Here is a 16875-nt window from a genome sequence, read left to right as displayed (position 1 = left end):
GATCGTAATTAGTACAGCAAACTGAGCTGCCCTTGCAAAAAATTTAGTGCTTCAGTTAATGTGACCTCACATTTTTCTCTCCAGCCTATAGCTTCAACCCCATAGTTATGGGTCTAAAAGTTCTTTCATAGTATCTCCTTCTACTGTAATGAGATATACAGTAAAAGCCCAAAGACTTTAACTCTAAAGAGATGTTTTATTTTGTTTTTCCTCCCTTTTGGAATTATCATTCTTTGGCCAGATGGAATTAATTCAACTCAAAGGACCTTCTCTTAAGAAAAGAAAAAAGCAAAGATTATTTTCATTTCTTATATCTCCTCTAGGTGCCCTACTTAGGTTTTATAAGGGATAGTAGAGTTGTGTTCACTGGTAGAATAAGCTCTTACATCTCACTATTTCTTCCAAGACTAGTCATCACCTTTAGTCTTAAGGGAAGAAAACATGAAAAAGGAAGCAATAATAAATGTCTGTGTTTTAGGAACTTAAATATCAATAAATAAAAGTTACTATAAAGATAAACAACTGCAGACACTCCCAATGTCTGTTAGAATTCTTGGCATCATGTCTTTAGGACATATTTGCTGTGCTTTGTGCAAAAGACTGTTCTATTCTGATGATCGTATGGGTTGGTACCGGGGATATGCCATGGAGAGCCTCCTCGGAGTAGACTGCTTCCTCTCATGCTTTCATAGGACCTAGGAGATGTCTCCGTTATTGAGTTTACCTCACTGTAAACTCTAAGGGGAGGGTTATATCTTATCACTTAAGATGGTGCCTAAAAGAATAGGTACCTAATGAATATTCATAGAATAAAGAGGGAAGACAAGACCTGTCTATACATAAGATGGACAAAGACCATTTCAGCCAGAGAATATGTTGTGAGCAAAGAGACAGACTTAGAAAACTTTGGTTGAGAAATGATCACTTGGTTCAATTTGGTAAAATATCATGTATGAAGCTACTATTGGAAGCTACAGTTGGAAAGGTAGAATAAGTAGGATTTCACAAATCATTGTCAAGTTGGGGGGGGGGGTGGTAATGATTCCTTCAGTTTGGAGCCTAAATGACCAGTGATCTCCTTAAAATAAATTGAAACTGAGTGGAAAACATATTTGAAAGAGAAGGAATATTCTGTTCTGAAAAATTGAGTTTGAGGTGCCAGTAGAGCCTCAAGACATAGGTAAGGAAATAGAAGTGGAAACAGAATGAGAAGCTTAGGGGAGCAAGGTCAAAGCTGGAGGAAACGTATTTGGCAGTCAGACCTGCAGAAGTGATTGTGCAACCAAGAATCAGATGAAAGTGCCGACTGGCAAAGGGAAAGATGGGGAGAGGAGCACAACAAAAGAACTGAGGACACAACCCGAAGACCTTAAGAAAGAAAGATAACATGTCCCCACATAAGGTGGAGGGTGCAGCATGGCTTGAAGAAATGGCTGGATTTTGTAGTCAAGAGTTGCGTTCAGGTCTTGCTCGTGTACCTGTTAGCTGCATCATCTGTAGGCAGTTACCTAAGCTCTTGGGCCACTGTTTCCTTCCTGCAAGATGGAAATAACATCTCAGTTGTTGTTTTGTTAATTTAAATAGTTCGAACATGATCCTTTAATACTTTTAAATCATTCTTTTTTATTAAAATAATAATCACCAATAAAAAGAAAAATTTGGAGTTATCTAAGTTCCTTATGTACATGCAATTGTTATATATTACAAAATGTATTATTTAAAAAGCATCCTATAATCAGTACAGAATTGAAGACTTAAGAATTTTTGAATTACGTATTTTATAAAGGAATACCCTGTCTTTTGCCCACTGTCTTCTGAATAAAGCAACTTGGAGTTTAAATATAATTCACTCTATTTCATGATGGTTAATTTTTTTGAGCACCTGCTGTATACTCAGCTCTCTACTGGCTCTTTTTGACTAAGCTCCTATACCTAAACCTTTTGCTTTCTTAAGGTGCTTATTATGCTGTGTCTTATTTAGGCACCACTGATATTCAACCAACACGGGGAACTTCAGGTTTTTAAGTAATCTTAAATTTACAGCATTTGTGATTTTTCTAGTACCTTCTATTGACAACACTATCTTTTATTTTTTATTTATTTTAACTTTTAGTTATTAAAGTAAAATTATTTTAAACCACTTTATTGACATATGATTGACATACAAAAAGCTGTATATGTTGAATATATACAACTTGATGACTTTGGAGGTAAGTATACTCTGTGAAACCATCACCACAATCTATGCCATAAACCTATTCATCACCTCCAAAAGGATCCTCCCACCCTCTTTGTTTATTATGAGAAGTAAAATTATTATTTTACTGAGGCACATTGTAAATTTTTGCCTCAGAAAATATTATTTGGTATAAAATTAATTTTTCCATGTCTCAACATCATTCACAAAATGCATTTTAAGTGACATTTTTTATGTTTATTAGAAAAGGAAACAATGACGCTTTTCTTATCTTTCTCATTAGGGTAGCACGTTAAGAAAAATACTCCTGAATCGATATTTTAAAGGTGATTATGGAGTTGGTATGAATGGACACCTGTCAGGAACCTACTCCAAAACTGCCCAAGTGGGAGGTAATGCTTGTCATTTTTTTTCTCATTTTAGGATTCTCATGACATATCTTCATGTCACTGTTACTTTAGTATTTTACTTAAATGGCACAACTATAAAAAATTCATTTAAAAAGCACTATTAAAAACTTTTGTACAATTTGGGGTTCATGAAATAACAGCTTTGAACATTAGGATTGGTTTTGCCTTTTGACTTTGGGAAAATAGTTGCAATAAGTTATAATTTCTTAGTATATAAATTAAAGACAATAAAAATATAGCTAGTTTTCTTTTTCTAAAGTATTTTTCTTAAAAAAATTTAATTACATGTGTCAGACATTTAATTAACAGTTCTATTTTTATAAACAATATTTTTAACTCAAGCTTCTATTATATTTAACTTTGTAGGGGAAAAAGTCTCAGTGACAAATATTCTTTTCATTTAAGAATTTGAAAAGTTTATATGCTAATAATGCCTGTAATTGCTATTTATTTACTTATTTTTTCTAATCACAGGAAGTTTTTCTGGACAAGATTCAGATAAGATGGGGATATCGATGTCAGATATTCAGTGTCTGCTGGACAAAGAAGGTGCATCAGAACTTGTCATCGATGTCATAGTGAACACCAAAAATGACAGAATTTTTTCAGAAGGCATTTTTCTTGGCATTGCTTTGCTTGAAGGAGGAAACACACAAACGCAGGTACCTGTTTATCAATCATGGACATTACATCTATTATTTGTATTTCTTATTTACTTATCATAGAAACTGAGAAAAATAATGTTTTTCTTTTAGTTTCTCATTGCTGTCTCAGAACACACGTATCACATTGTCCTTATATATTTACTTGATTTGCTATAGAAACCACAGGGCTTCACAATTTATTCAGTAAAGCAGAACACTCCTTGGACGCATCCTTCTGACATTATTCCAGGAATTCCACCACAGGGAGCAATATTCTCACCTGCACACAGGAGATTAGACCACTATTTCCAGAAGCCACGCCGTTTCCCCCCGAAACTTCTGCCAGGTCGCCCCTGGGTTCAGCCACACCCGAAGGCAAAACCTGCCGCGTGAGCCTGAGAGCTAGGGGATGTTCCCAGAGAACACACATTGTCCTTCAGTCTATTTTCTTTTTTTGCTTGTATTATTATTTTTAATGGCCACATAATAATTGTACATATTCGTGGGGTCCAGTGTGATATGTTAATATTGTATATACAATGTGCAATGATCAAATCATGGTAATTAGCATATCCATCACCTCAAACATTTGTCATTTCTTTATGTTAGGAACATTCCAGATCTTGTCTTCTAGCTATTTGAAACCATGCAGTAAGTTGTTGTTGACTATAGTCACCATACAGAGCTGTAGAGCACTAGAGTCTATTCCTCCTATCTAGCTGTCAGCCTTGCTGCTCGGAAGCCAGCTCTCTCTGGGTCTGCCTTGGTCAGTGAAGGAAACGGTATGCTTATAACTAGTTAGAAATTTCAAAATCCGTTTTCCCTATTCACAGAGATCGGAAGCCACATCTAATTTGAAGCTGGGATATTTTGCTTTAATTAGCCATCCAATACATTGAACAACAGGAACTTTAATATATGACACATCCAGTAACAGTGGCTTCAGGAATAAAGGCCTCATGAACACCAAATGGCATAGTGACAAAAACAACCCCAAAACATTATTTCTTAGTTGGGAAAAGAAAGTGTTGAAAATTCTCACAGTACTGAAGCTGCAGGACAAATTTCCCTCTGGGGGAAGTTGAGGAAGAGGGTGATGGAGGAATTTGAGTGGGTTTTCTTGGAAATTGTCTCTTCTTCTACAACCAAGTATTCAACTGGGACTTTCTTTGTTTTCATTTCATTTAATTTTTATTTTTAATTGACAAATAATAATTGTATATATTTATGGGCTACAGTGTGATGTTTTAATATATTTATACATTGTGGAATGACCAAATCAGGGTAATTAACACATCCATTACCTCAAATATTTATCATTTCTTTGCAGTGGGAACGTTTAAAATTCTCTCTTTTTAGCTATTTTGAAATATACCATACATTATTATTAACTGTAGTCTCCTTGCTGTGCAATAGAATACCAGAAACTTATTCCTCCTATCACTGAAACTTGTATCCTTTGAACAATGTTCTCCTCTCTGCTTGTGTGAGTTTGACTTTTTTAGATTCCACATATAAGTGAGTCCATATGGAATTTGTCCCTCTGTGCCTGGCTTATTTCACATATCAATGGATGAATGGATTAAAATATGTGGTACATATATAAAATAGAGTATTATTCAGCCTTTAAAAACAAGGAAATTCTATCAGTTGGGACTTTCTAAAGAAATTATCTCGGCAACTACATAACATCAGAGGTAGATTTATTCAGAGGATAGGAGTGAGAGATTTTTTTTGGCATCTCTAGAAGCAATCCTTAGGATTACAGTACTTTCTAGATTCCTGTTTCTGGGCCACTGAGGGTCATCGGATGGGATCATCCTTCATTCTCCATACTTATTTGTGCTTACTTAAGTTCTCATATTTCTGGGGAATAAGTCAGCTCCCATCAGAAACTGCATGTTCCACTTTTAAATTCCTGGCAAGTTGTTCCTTTGATCCCTTCATGACCAAAAACATCTTTCAGTCCTTACTTACATGATGTTTTTGTGGCATTTGCCACTGATGACTTTTTCTCTCTTCTTGAAACCTTTTCTACCGAGGACATCACCCTCTCCAGTTTGTCTTCCTACCTCCTCCCATTTCTTCTTAGCCTTCTGTGAAGGTTCCTCTTCCTCTACTTAGCTCTTGAATCCTGACATCTCCCCTGTTTCTTTGGACTCTCCTCTGTTATTCTAGTTGTTCCCCAGCCTAATCTCATCCATTTCCACATCGTTAACTTCCACTCTGTGTGGATGATTCTCAGCTCATTCACTGGAGTTCTAGATCCAACATCCAGATTCTTCCAGAAGTCTTTGGTGGGAAGTCCACAAGTACCTTAAACTCAACGTGTCCCAAAAAGAATCCACTATTGTTCTAGAGAACAGTACACCCACTCCTCCTTTTGCATTGTTTCTCTGTGACTGGCACTCCATCTACCCAGTTGTCTGACCCACAACTGAAAGTCAGCCTTGACCTTAACTTGTTCACCCTCACTCCCTTCCTGAACATCTCACTGATGACCAACTTCTGTGACTCTGCCCTCTGCACATCTCTCATATCCACACTCTTACTTTCAATCCCTGCTCCCCATCCCTCGTTATATTAATAGAGCCTTGCTATCTTTTCCTGGTCTGTAACAAGTACTTTCCCAAGAGTTAGCCTTGCTTCCAGTTGTGTCCCTCTCCAAATCATTCCCATGTTTGCCTCCAAAGATATCTCTCCAAAAACATATTATTCTCCTGCTTAAAATGTGTCACCTGCCCTATAAAGGCAAAATCCCTACTATAGTCCAAGATCCTTCATTCTTTAATATCTTCAAATTTTCCTTTCTTCTTTCACCTCTTTGCCTCCTCCATCCTTTCTCTTGTGCACCGGCTACACTAAGCTCTTTGCAGTTCCTTAAATGTGTTGTGTTGTTTCTCATGCTGCTTTCTCCTCTTTCAAGATTCAACTCAATGTGCTTCCCATGGAAGTCTTTTCTGACCCCATGTCCCATTGGGCAGAATTGACTGCTGCTTACTATACACCCCTGCTATCGCTGGCAGACGTCTTCAGTAGCATCTCTGCCACTTTATTGGGCCTCTTCATGTGTGAATCAGGCTCTGTCCAGCTAATTATAAATCCTTATAAAGGTTGAGAACACATGTGGTACATCTTGGTACTCCTTGTGTCTGGCACCATGTGTGGCCAAATCTTGAGGTTCAAGAAATGTTTCAGGAGTGACTGGATCTATGAATGACTGATCCTAATCAAACTGCATCTCTTTCACAAAGTCTTCCCTATCTGTCTGGGGTGTTTGGTGACCATTCTCTTATCTGAGATCCAATGCCACTTGTTTAATGCTCATTTGGCACTTTGAGTGTGCTACTTTGTTTTATTATTTGTACTACACCCTGCCTCTGCATTTAAATATCAACTTCCTTAATGTATGCGATCATGTCCTATTCTTTATATCTATAGTGCTTTATGGCCATTCAACAAATATTTTTTGATGAAACAGCATTAAATTACTTTTATATATGAAAACTTTTCTTTTTGATGGGTGAAGACAATCTCATTCGCCAGCCTTCCCGTATTCAGTTCCCTAACTTATGTACATCATTGTATAACCCAAGTGTCAGCTATGTGCTCCTGGCTCCAAAATGTCTAATTGAGGTCAGCTTGAATCCTATTCCTTGCTCTGTAGTAGTCTAAAGCTCAGCCCTCCCCAAGACTCCCGCCAGTCACCTGGGGGATTTACATTCTCACTGTCTCCTTACCTCAAATGTCCTGCTTTCTCAGTCTATGGATTGTCTTGAAAGCCCTGCTGTCATACTGAGGTATGAATTGCAGCCACTTCCTTAATTTCTACCTTTCTAACTGCACAAATCAATGTAATTTATTAAAGATCAGTTGAGGCCAGGCATGGTGTCTCACACGTGTAATCCTAGCACTTTGGGAAGCTGAGGTGAAAGGATTGCTTGAAGTCAGGAATAAGAGGACCAGCCTGGACAACATGGCGAGACCCCATCTTTACAAAAAATAAGAAAAATTAACCAGGCATGATGGTGTGCACCTATAGTCCCAGCAACTTGGGCTGAGATGAGAGGATTGCTTGAGCCCAGGAGTTTGAGGCTGCAGTGAGCTGTGATTGCATTGCTGCACTCCAGCCTGGGCAACAGAGCAAGACCCAGTCTCAAAAAAAAATCAGTTGAGGAGGAGGATAGAGAAGGTACTTACATTACAATTTCAAATTGGACACTAATTATGACAAGAGAAATAGTATCTACTAAATACTAGGCACTATTCTTAGTGATTCATATTTATTAACTTGACTAGTCCTCAAACAGCCTAGGAGGTAACACATATATTATCCTATCTTACTGAAGAAGAAACTGAGATAGACCACAGCTCACATAGACAGTTAGAGATAGAGCCAGGTTGTTTCAAACCCATGGAGTCTGCTCTTAGCCACAGTTAAAATCTCCTTTCTAGAAATAACCTTCCCCATCCTCACCCCTGGAAAATTTCATGGAGAAATTCACCCTGCTTCATGCTCTCTTCTTTCTCCATCCTCACTTCACATTCCTTTTTTGCCTCTCCCACTTTTTGTCACACAGACTTGTTTATCCATCACCCTTAGCTCCTAAAAAAAAAAAGAAAACAAAAACAAAACCTTAAAATTTCCCCTTACACTCTTTACAACTTATGAAGGAAGTTTCCCAAGCAAAAACCGTATCTTTAGTAAGAGAAAACCCTAATGCTACCTGTTGAGATTATATAAATATATGTGAAACATACTTTTAATCTTCGTTAAAATCATGCTGTTCAGCATTGTAGAGTTCTGGCTTATAAAAGTTGCCCTCTATTTAAATAATCTATTGTTTTGAGCTTAGGAAGTTACTTTATAAATTTAGTGGTTCAGAGTCAGAAAAGTTAGATTTAAATCCTAGCTCAACCACTTACAAGTTATGTAATGTTGGGCCAGTCACTTACCTTTACTTAACCTCATTTTATTAATTATAAAATGGAAATAGGAGCACTTTGTTCATCACACTGTTGGACTGAAAGTATCCATGAGGTGATGTAGGAAAAAGAACTATATAAATTATAAAACTTTGTTGTAATAGAGCCACAATGTTTCCATAACTCCTCATTAATATATTGGAACTTCCTTCCACCTTCTAACCCCATTATATTGAAGATATTAGGGCTTAAGCATCAGCTTAATTCGGGGACCCTAGAGGTCTGTGAATGCTGCATCAATCCTTTGAATTAACAGAACCAGCGTGACTATTTTACTATAGTTGCTATGGTTACTGTGACTTTTTGGCCTGCTTCCTTGAGGGCTTGCTAGCCGTCTGCTTAGGAGCTTCCCTTTGGAGGTGTGAAGCTGACATCTAAGGCTTCATAAAACACTCTGTGTGTGTGTGTGTGTGTGTATATATATATATATATATATAGCCCATATAGAAAATTGCAAGACAGGAAACCATTTCAAGACCTGATGTCATTAAGTATAACTTACAAATCCCAAGACCTGTGCATCACAGTTGCAGACATTCCCTTAGGAAAGCATCTCTGCAGAAGGCAAACTCCTCAAATTGGCTGTTTAAATTTTCTTATATTGGATTCTGGTCAGCTCTGCTTGATCTGGAAATTATTATTTTTTTCTTATGTTTTCTTCATACTGTCTCTCATCAAGCTTATATAGCTCCCTTGGATTACTATCTTTATTAATTTTTACTATGTTTCTTTTGTGTGTCTTATATCTATCTCATAATTTTGGTATGAATAATTTATAATTTCGCCACCCACTTCAAATGCTTCTCTGGAGTGTATGATCTTGTCTGTCTCCTCCCTCTTCTCCTGAATACTTCCAGAAAACACTGAGCAGATGATAATTGGGGCATATATTCCCAAGACCCAATATATGCTTATCCTACTAAGACATATTTTATCATACCCTCTCTACATCATTATTTACTATCAAGCAGAATTTATTTTAGGGTGGGTTTGTCCTAGACTCCATGTGAAGCACTGTAGCTAGTGAAGTACCAAAAGAACTTCATACCTATTCATCAGTGGGTTCCCGTGAGTGAGGCTACCATAGTAACATGTTCTAAACTAATATACTTTAAGTTAGATAAAGGGAAAAATAACTCCTTGTAACTTTCCATAAGCTCATATTTATACAGGATGACCATTTGTGTGGCTGTTTTCTACTTCAGATTACAAACTCTTTACACTTTAGATTACAAACTCATGAGGACAGGGATTGTGGTTGCTTTTCCTTTTTGTTCTATTCCTTAGTGTTAGCATCGGGGCTGGCACACAGTAGGCACTCAAGAAATATGTGTGGAATCAATGCATGACTTAATAATATAATACTTAAAGAACTCTTTCCATACAACTTCTTACAGTGTCCTTATACATTTTTTAAAAAATATATAATCAGTAAGGACAAATTAAATAGCATATAGAAATGTGTTAGAGTTTAGTGGAAAGTGCTAAGTAAATACTAGCCATTATTAGTACACATTAAATAGTATAAGACACTGGCAAAGGCTGTCAATTTATGAAATATGGGTAGCACATTAAATGTGTGCTTTTATCTATAATGCTTATGTTTATTTCAAGCATAAAAACACCATTTGTCTCCCCTTGGGTATTGATATCTTAAAATATGTTTTCTTGCAGTATTCTTTCTACCAGCAGTTGCATGAACAAAAAAAGTCAGAAAAATTCTTCAAAGTTCTCTATGATCGAATGAAGGCTGCTCAGAAAGAGATAAGATCAACAGTGACAGTTAATACCATAGATTTAGGTAGCAAAAAAAGGGACGATGACAGTGAATTGATGACATCTGGTCCACGAATGAGAGGTAAAGAGTATTTGAGTATTTGGGAGAATAGAGTGAGAGAAAAGAGGGTAACAACGTTTAAATCTCACTTATCTTTGTTATCTCACTTCTCTTGGTTTAATTACCCCCACTGTGGCTCTGATCATCCATAAAGAATTTTGGTCATGGGTTTGACCCTAAAACATCTCTGCAGGATCAAACTTAAATGAGACATAATCAGTGCGAGGCAGCCAGAGACATGAAAAATGTTTGATTTCATTGTGACATGCGTGGTAAAGAATAACTGCCCCAAACCTTTTAAGTGACCATGAAAATTAAACTCTAAAAAACAGAAATTTTAGCACCCAGTGCCAAGAAAAAGATTCTTGGTATTTGAAATGACAAAATCATCAGTGTACTAAATATAAATCATAAAGATATTAACATTTTGAAGTTTGTCACATCATTTTTCCTACCTTCTCACATATGTGAAATATATATATGTATATTTCTGAGATATATATATGTATCAGAAAGATATGAATCCTTCTAATTTCTCATTGGGAATTTGACTGTTTGTTGCTACATCAAATCCTTTTTTTGAAATTATTGCACCTCTTGTCAGATGATTTTTAATTCAGTTGTTAGAGAGTGTGGATACCTGGTTGTCTTTTTTTTTTTTAATTAGCAAAAGGAAATTGGTTCAGGTATATAAGAGTACTGCTTTATTTTCAGTAAGAGATTCATCATTACATTTAAAAGAGGGAATGAAAGGGCAACTAACAGAAGCTTCTTCGGCAACCTCCAAAGCATATTGTGTCTACAGAAGAGAAATGGATCCAGAAATAGACATTATGTGCACAGGACCAGAAGCGGGAAGTGCTGAGGAAAAGTCTGCGGAGGAAGTGACAATGAGTCCTGCAATTGCCATCATGCAGCCAATACTGAGATTCCTTCAGCTGCTGTGTGAGAATCACAACCGCGAACTGCAGGTATTTGTCCTGTTTGTGTGAAAGCTGAGAACACGGCGTATGGTTATAAGTAATTAAATTCAAATAAAACTGACATGTCGTTTTGGAGAGTGTTTTGGAAAGATAATCAATAAAAGCAATAGTGTGCTCCTGAAATGGGAAGAAACTTTTGTATCAGTGAAGAAAAATTAAAGGAAAATTCCTTTATGCAAGAAAAAAAATGAGGCTTATACAGTATCATTCTGTGTATCCTCAACGCAAACTTTTTAGCCTCAATGGGCATCGTTTATTCTTAGTATTCTGGTATTTGTTGAGTAAGGCCACATTTGTCTCATCTGTATCTTTCATGGTTTCATATACTTAAAGGACTTTCCTTATTTCCAACCCAATTCGTATTTCTTGAGTGAGGATGCCGAGTATATTTGTATGTCTTAATTAGAAACAGAGTTAGATAGAAGAGGATTTTTTACAAGATTGAAGGCTGATACCTTTGCAATTGAATGTAGTTGTCTTTCATCTTCTTTGCTACATTTCCCTTTGTCACTCTTAGGGGTGCCTATGAATTTTGGCCTCTTTTTTGCATTTGTATGGGGAACCTGTGCCCTTCTGATTTCAAGATTGTTCTTTTTTAAGCACCAAAAGAGGCAAGAAAAGCTTCATCGTTCTCTAATGCATCCCTTTTAATAAAAGGATTTGTTCTGTAAAATTTGGATTTAGTAAATAGGCCGCATTTAAGGATCTAGAAGGCCACATGTGGCCTTGAGGCCTCAGGTTCCCCACTCTTGAGAGATTATGTAGTATCCGATCAAATATTTGACAGAAGTGTGGGATCAAACAATGTGGAAAATGTTACTTTTAAAATAGTTTTGTTTTAAGAAGAATAAATGGTAGAAATAAATTCAAATAAATAAATAACAAATGAAATTAATAAAAACAAAAACTAAATTAAAATAAAAAATGAAAGTTCCTCTCCCTGCTTACTATTTCTCCAGGTTTATTCCCTGGAGAAAAACACTGTTAACTGATTGTTTTTTCTTCCAGAAATTTTTATGTATATATAAGCATATTGATTTGTGCAGGTAAATTTTTTTTTTTTAATTTTAAAAGGTGTTCCTAAACTTACATGTCTCATTTAGTAATATACCTTATTAGTCAATTACTAATTGCTAGGTTATGTTTATCAGTACATATTGAAATACCTCCTTTTTATAGTTTTATAATGTTTTACTGTTTGCATGCAACTATTATCTCTTAAGCCAGTGACATTACGCCAGGTAGGATACAGTTTCTGGTTTTTGCTGTAACAAGCAGTCTGCTTTTACAAAACCTCTTTGTGTACTTGTGTCCGTATGTCTAGAACAACTTCTTGGAAGTGGAGCTGTATGTTAACTGAAATCATGATAGATGCTTCCAAGTTGCCCTCCATAATGGTTGTATCATTCAAAATCAAGGAATAGTGAAGCTGAACTATTTATAAGGGATCATTTATACTTGAAAATCTAGTTTCCCTTTTCTTTCTCTTTTTCCTACTTCTTTTTAGTTTCACCTTCTCTATATAGTTTTGAGATAATGACATTGAGAATTGTTTCTTATGAATGATGCTGATAAATATATATGCTTGAAGAAAATCCTAAGGGCCTTTCTCCCCCTCCCCAAACCAAGGAGAAGTTTAATTAATGTGGAGACTTTTCTTACAAAAAGAAATTCCATTCCACACTGCCATGGGGATCTTTTTGAATTAGAAAGACACACATGTAGAGAGAACTGAAAACAATTAGCACCATGATTTTTTTTTTTAACCCCTCAAGTGTCTTTTTCTTTTGCCTTCAGAACTTCTTGAGGAATCAAAACAACAAAACAAATTACAACCTCGTCTGTGAGACCCTTCAGTTTTTGGACTGCATTTGTGGAAGTACCACTGGCGGCTTGGGCCTGCTGGGTCTCTACATCAATGAGAAGAATGTGGCTCTGGTCAACCAAACCCTGGAGAGCTTGACCGAGTATTGCCAGGGCCCGTGCCATGAAAATCAGGTAACCGCGAAAGCAGTTCTTCACGCAGAGGTGTTCATGACTAATTAGCAAAGCGACCAAGTTGGAGAAGGAGCCAACCTTTGTGTACATTTAAAAGATCTCTTTTCTTTCTTTGCCAGACATTTTTGCTTCCCTAAAAAAACCTACAAAGGCTGAATTATAGACTAGCAGATACTCTGCCATATTTTTATTTAATTTTATAGTAAAAAAAATTTCCCATGAAAATGTTCAAGATAAAAATCAAACTTACTAAAAAGAGTGAAATATGTTTCTTGACCATTACTCAGTTTTCATCTTTAGTGACTCTTTTCGGGGTTTGTGGAATGAACTTTCTTTGACTCCTTTGGCTCCACTGCAATGGGTAGTGTATATTATCTCTTTTATACTCACAGTAAACATATGAAGTAGGTGTTATTGCTCCTATTTGGCTGATGAATAGGTTCTGACTCAAAGATTAAGTTTCCAGAGTCTCAGAGTGACAGAATCAGTAAGCGGTAGAGCCATTTTTACAACTCGGGATGTTTGATTCTGAGTCTAAATAGAGTGCTCTTTTCAGTATACTAGATTTGGCAGGCAGTTTCAACTCTATTTTCCAGAATATTTGTCTCTGATTCCATTTTCTTGGATATCAAGGACACACTGTGGGAGTAGAAGGCAGAACACTTGGGTCAGTAAAGGGCAACGGAGTGAGTGGCCCTGAGGTTGACGAGCTGACCGTCCAGCCTCTGCTCAGGTCCTCACGGAGCTACCGTCCGAGGCATGGATCCATCCTGGAAGAAGTTTTCAAGTCACAGATATTTCTGGATATAAATTTCAAAGAAGCCATTGAGATCAAACATCAATGGTTGACATAGAAAAGAAATGTGAAAAATAAATTTGCGTTTTCTTAATTGCAATTTATATGCTGCTTATACACATGCATAGGATATCTACGCATGCACACATATATGTATGAACATATATATACACACATACGTACATAGATGTATAAAATAAAAAAATGACAATTATTGGCATAAATAATTTGATAATTCATGATGGGGATATTCTTCCCCTTCCGTAATATACGTATGACATACTAAAAGAATTTGAGGATTTTGCCTTGTATTTTTCTGGATTATATTTCATTCTCCTAGGGCAATGATACAAGAAAACCTAACTGTTGATTCAAAGTTAAGGAAAAATACACAAATTCAGGGATTTGGTTTTGTTGTTGATAAAATTTTATACATCTATAATAGAAAATGTGTATATCATATATCTCTTTTACTATTTCATGGAAAGCCTGTGAGAATGTTCCCCAGTTTTAGTCTTATAAGAGAATGCAATTGAGTTTTGAAAGTAATTTCCTAAAATCAAATAAGCTGTAAAAGTAAAAGCTAATTATGGAATAACATGAACCCCACATGTAATTCTCCATGCTCTGAAAATGTGTGGAAGCAAAGAAGGTTGCTAGGAAATTCTAGAGATGATTCGCAAATACATTCCCTTTAAGTTTGGCAAACATTTTAATGAGCAGAACCTTAAGAAATGTAGAAAATGGGTGGAAAACACCTTTCTTCTGTGTCAAGGGAGGTGAAATTTCCTTGTATGAAGGAAAAAATGGGGCCCGTACTGAAAAAGCAGTTATTTCGAAGTCGCCTTGAATTTACTTTCTCATTTAACTGTCCCTTTGTGAGGTGAGTTAATTTAATTTTCATACCCTTTGACAAGGTGCTACATTGTAACACACAGTCCCACAAATCCACCTTATGAGTTCCTGATTTTAAGTTCTATAAAATTCAGGTTAGAACCCTAACCCAGTCGCTCTTAGCCTTCAAAAATATATTTATCTCTCAGGATGTTCTATAAACTTTCCCCAATCCTGATCCCTCTATAAATCACCTAAGTTTAAGAAATCTATGCGACTTTTCTCTCAACCATCATTATTGACAGTGTGTCCCCCAAAACATCAGGAGACTCTCACATCACTTGTCTCTGCTGCCGCCCGGCACGCAAAACAGCGTGTCTTGCCACCAATTTAGCATTAGGTAGCAGTTAAATTAAACACTACATCAGAACTATAAAATGCTACATCAGTACTATGAAATTTACTTACAAATCATGGGTTTGAGGGACACACCTCCTTCATAAATAAGAATATTCTTTTAGGGTAGATCAAATCTTAAAATTCTAAGTTTAAGGAACTCCTCTGTCAATGGGTAGGTTAAAATTTATTGACTCACAGAGTATTTAACTTAACCAGTGGTCTTCAAAATTCTATAAAAATGGTTCATTTTAAAAGATACGTGCTTCACACAGTGTCTCTCTCAGTGTTCTGCATACAAAGCCACTTAATCAATACTCATCAATTAATAGACCCTACACAAAAGAATAAGTCAAATGCTCAAAGTTAAATCTTAATTATGTTTTAAAGATCAAAAACTAAGGTGATTCTGTTATTTTATGTCTTATGATGTCTAATGCTATGCTGTGAATAAAATGTTATTTTACAAATATTTTGTTTTCTAGACCTGTATTGCTACTCATGAATCTAATGGGATTGATATCATCATTGCTTTGATTCTAAATGACATAAACCCTCTTGGTAAATACCGAATGGACCTGGTGCTCCAACTAAAGGTAGAGTAAATTCACCATTCAGGCAGGGAAAGTTACGTTTTCTATGGCATAAAACTACCTTTCAGAGTTGATTCTTGTAAAAAGGAAGATATTATCATATTTTCAGCTAATCAAGACAGAAAGGGATAGTGAAAGCACAATGTTCACTAAATTCCTGATAAAATGCAAATTAACTTTGATGTCATGTTGAATGGCAGGGTCCTTTACTAGAAGTTCTTCAAGCACCCACTTTCTTTCACTACTTCCCCTCTGTTTTTATTTTATATTTTTCATTATATAGAGAAGCAAAAGGAGCTCAACATTTACTATACCATGTATTTTTAATTCACCTTGACTACAGAATTACATTTAGCAAGTCACAATTAGACAGTCAAAGGAGTGCTGCATTTTAGTTTTATGACTCTCTTCTTTCTAAAAGTTGTTCTCTTTTACATTAAAATTTTATTTTTTCCCCAAAATACTTTGTGATGGTCACACTCCTTTTAAGAGATTCCTTTAATTTAAGCCCTGGACACACTTCTTAGCAGCTCCATTTATCAGAGCTCAGGAGCACAGTAACATTTTTAAAAAAAATTATCTTAGTTCAAATGGAAATAGACAAATTAATCTACAAGAAACTTTTTAAAGCCCAAATGCTGAGGCATGATATGCAATTGAGATGAATTATGAATTATTAAAGACCACATTATTGTGTTTAGTATTAAGCAGATAAAAAAATCATTGGTTAAATACAATTTGTCTGTAAAGCCAGGTGTATCCAATATCATAGTGAATATATAATTAAGTTTAACTTTGTATAGGTAAATTTATGGCCAAGAAGAATAGGAATGATATTTTTGTAATTCTCTATCTAAACATAGCTTTAGATATATGATGGTATATCTTACGTGAAGATTGTGCTAAAGGCTCTTAGTAAGCAAGTGCTTCCTTTAATAGAAGAGATGAGTTTTTAATTTTTTACTGTTTTCATTTGCAATATGTATATTCTTTGGATCTTTCTATTCATAGATTAGAATGAAGGTGATCCTTACATAGACTGTACTTGTGCCATTTGCTCGTTAGTATCATGCTTCAGTTAGTAAACCAGTCCAGGCATATAGGACAGTCAGCTTAATTTGAGTTATTAGAAACATTTTTGTTATTTTATATTAAATTCATCTTTAACCATAATTTATAAAGAAACAATACAGAGAGGACT

General features: G+C 35.8%; 1 protein-coding gene across 3 annotated transcripts in view; it reads left to right on the top strand.

Annotated features, from left to right (window-relative positions):
• The window catches only part of ITPR2 (inositol 1,4,5-trisphosphate receptor type 2), a 462476-nt gene that overhangs the window by 304341 nt on the left and 141260 nt on the right, over positions 1 to 16875 (top strand). For all 3 annotated transcript variants that reach the window (XM_069490734.1, XM_069490735.1, XM_069490733.1), the window contains exons 38-43: positions 2481 to 2589; positions 3082 to 3269; positions 9912 to 10095; positions 10789 to 11045; positions 12855 to 13055; positions 15567 to 15677. In XM_069490734.1, the coding sequence (XP_069346835.1) occupies positions 2481 to 2589; positions 3082 to 3269; positions 9912 to 10095; positions 10789 to 11045; positions 12855 to 13055; positions 15567 to 15677 (1050 nt within the window). The remainder of the gene's footprint in view (positions 1 to 2480; positions 2590 to 3081; positions 3270 to 9911; positions 10096 to 10788; positions 11046 to 12854; positions 13056 to 15566; positions 15678 to 16875) is intronic.

Source organism: Eulemur rufifrons, chromosome 16, assembly GCF_041146395.1.
Source record: "Eulemur rufifrons isolate Redbay chromosome 16, OSU_ERuf_1, whole genome shotgun sequence".
NCBI classification, from domain to species: domain Eukaryota; kingdom Metazoa; phylum Chordata; class Mammalia; order Primates; family Lemuridae; genus Eulemur; species Eulemur rufifrons.
Note: the sequence above shows the minus strand (reverse complement) of the source record. Positions and strands in the feature narration are given on the sequence as shown.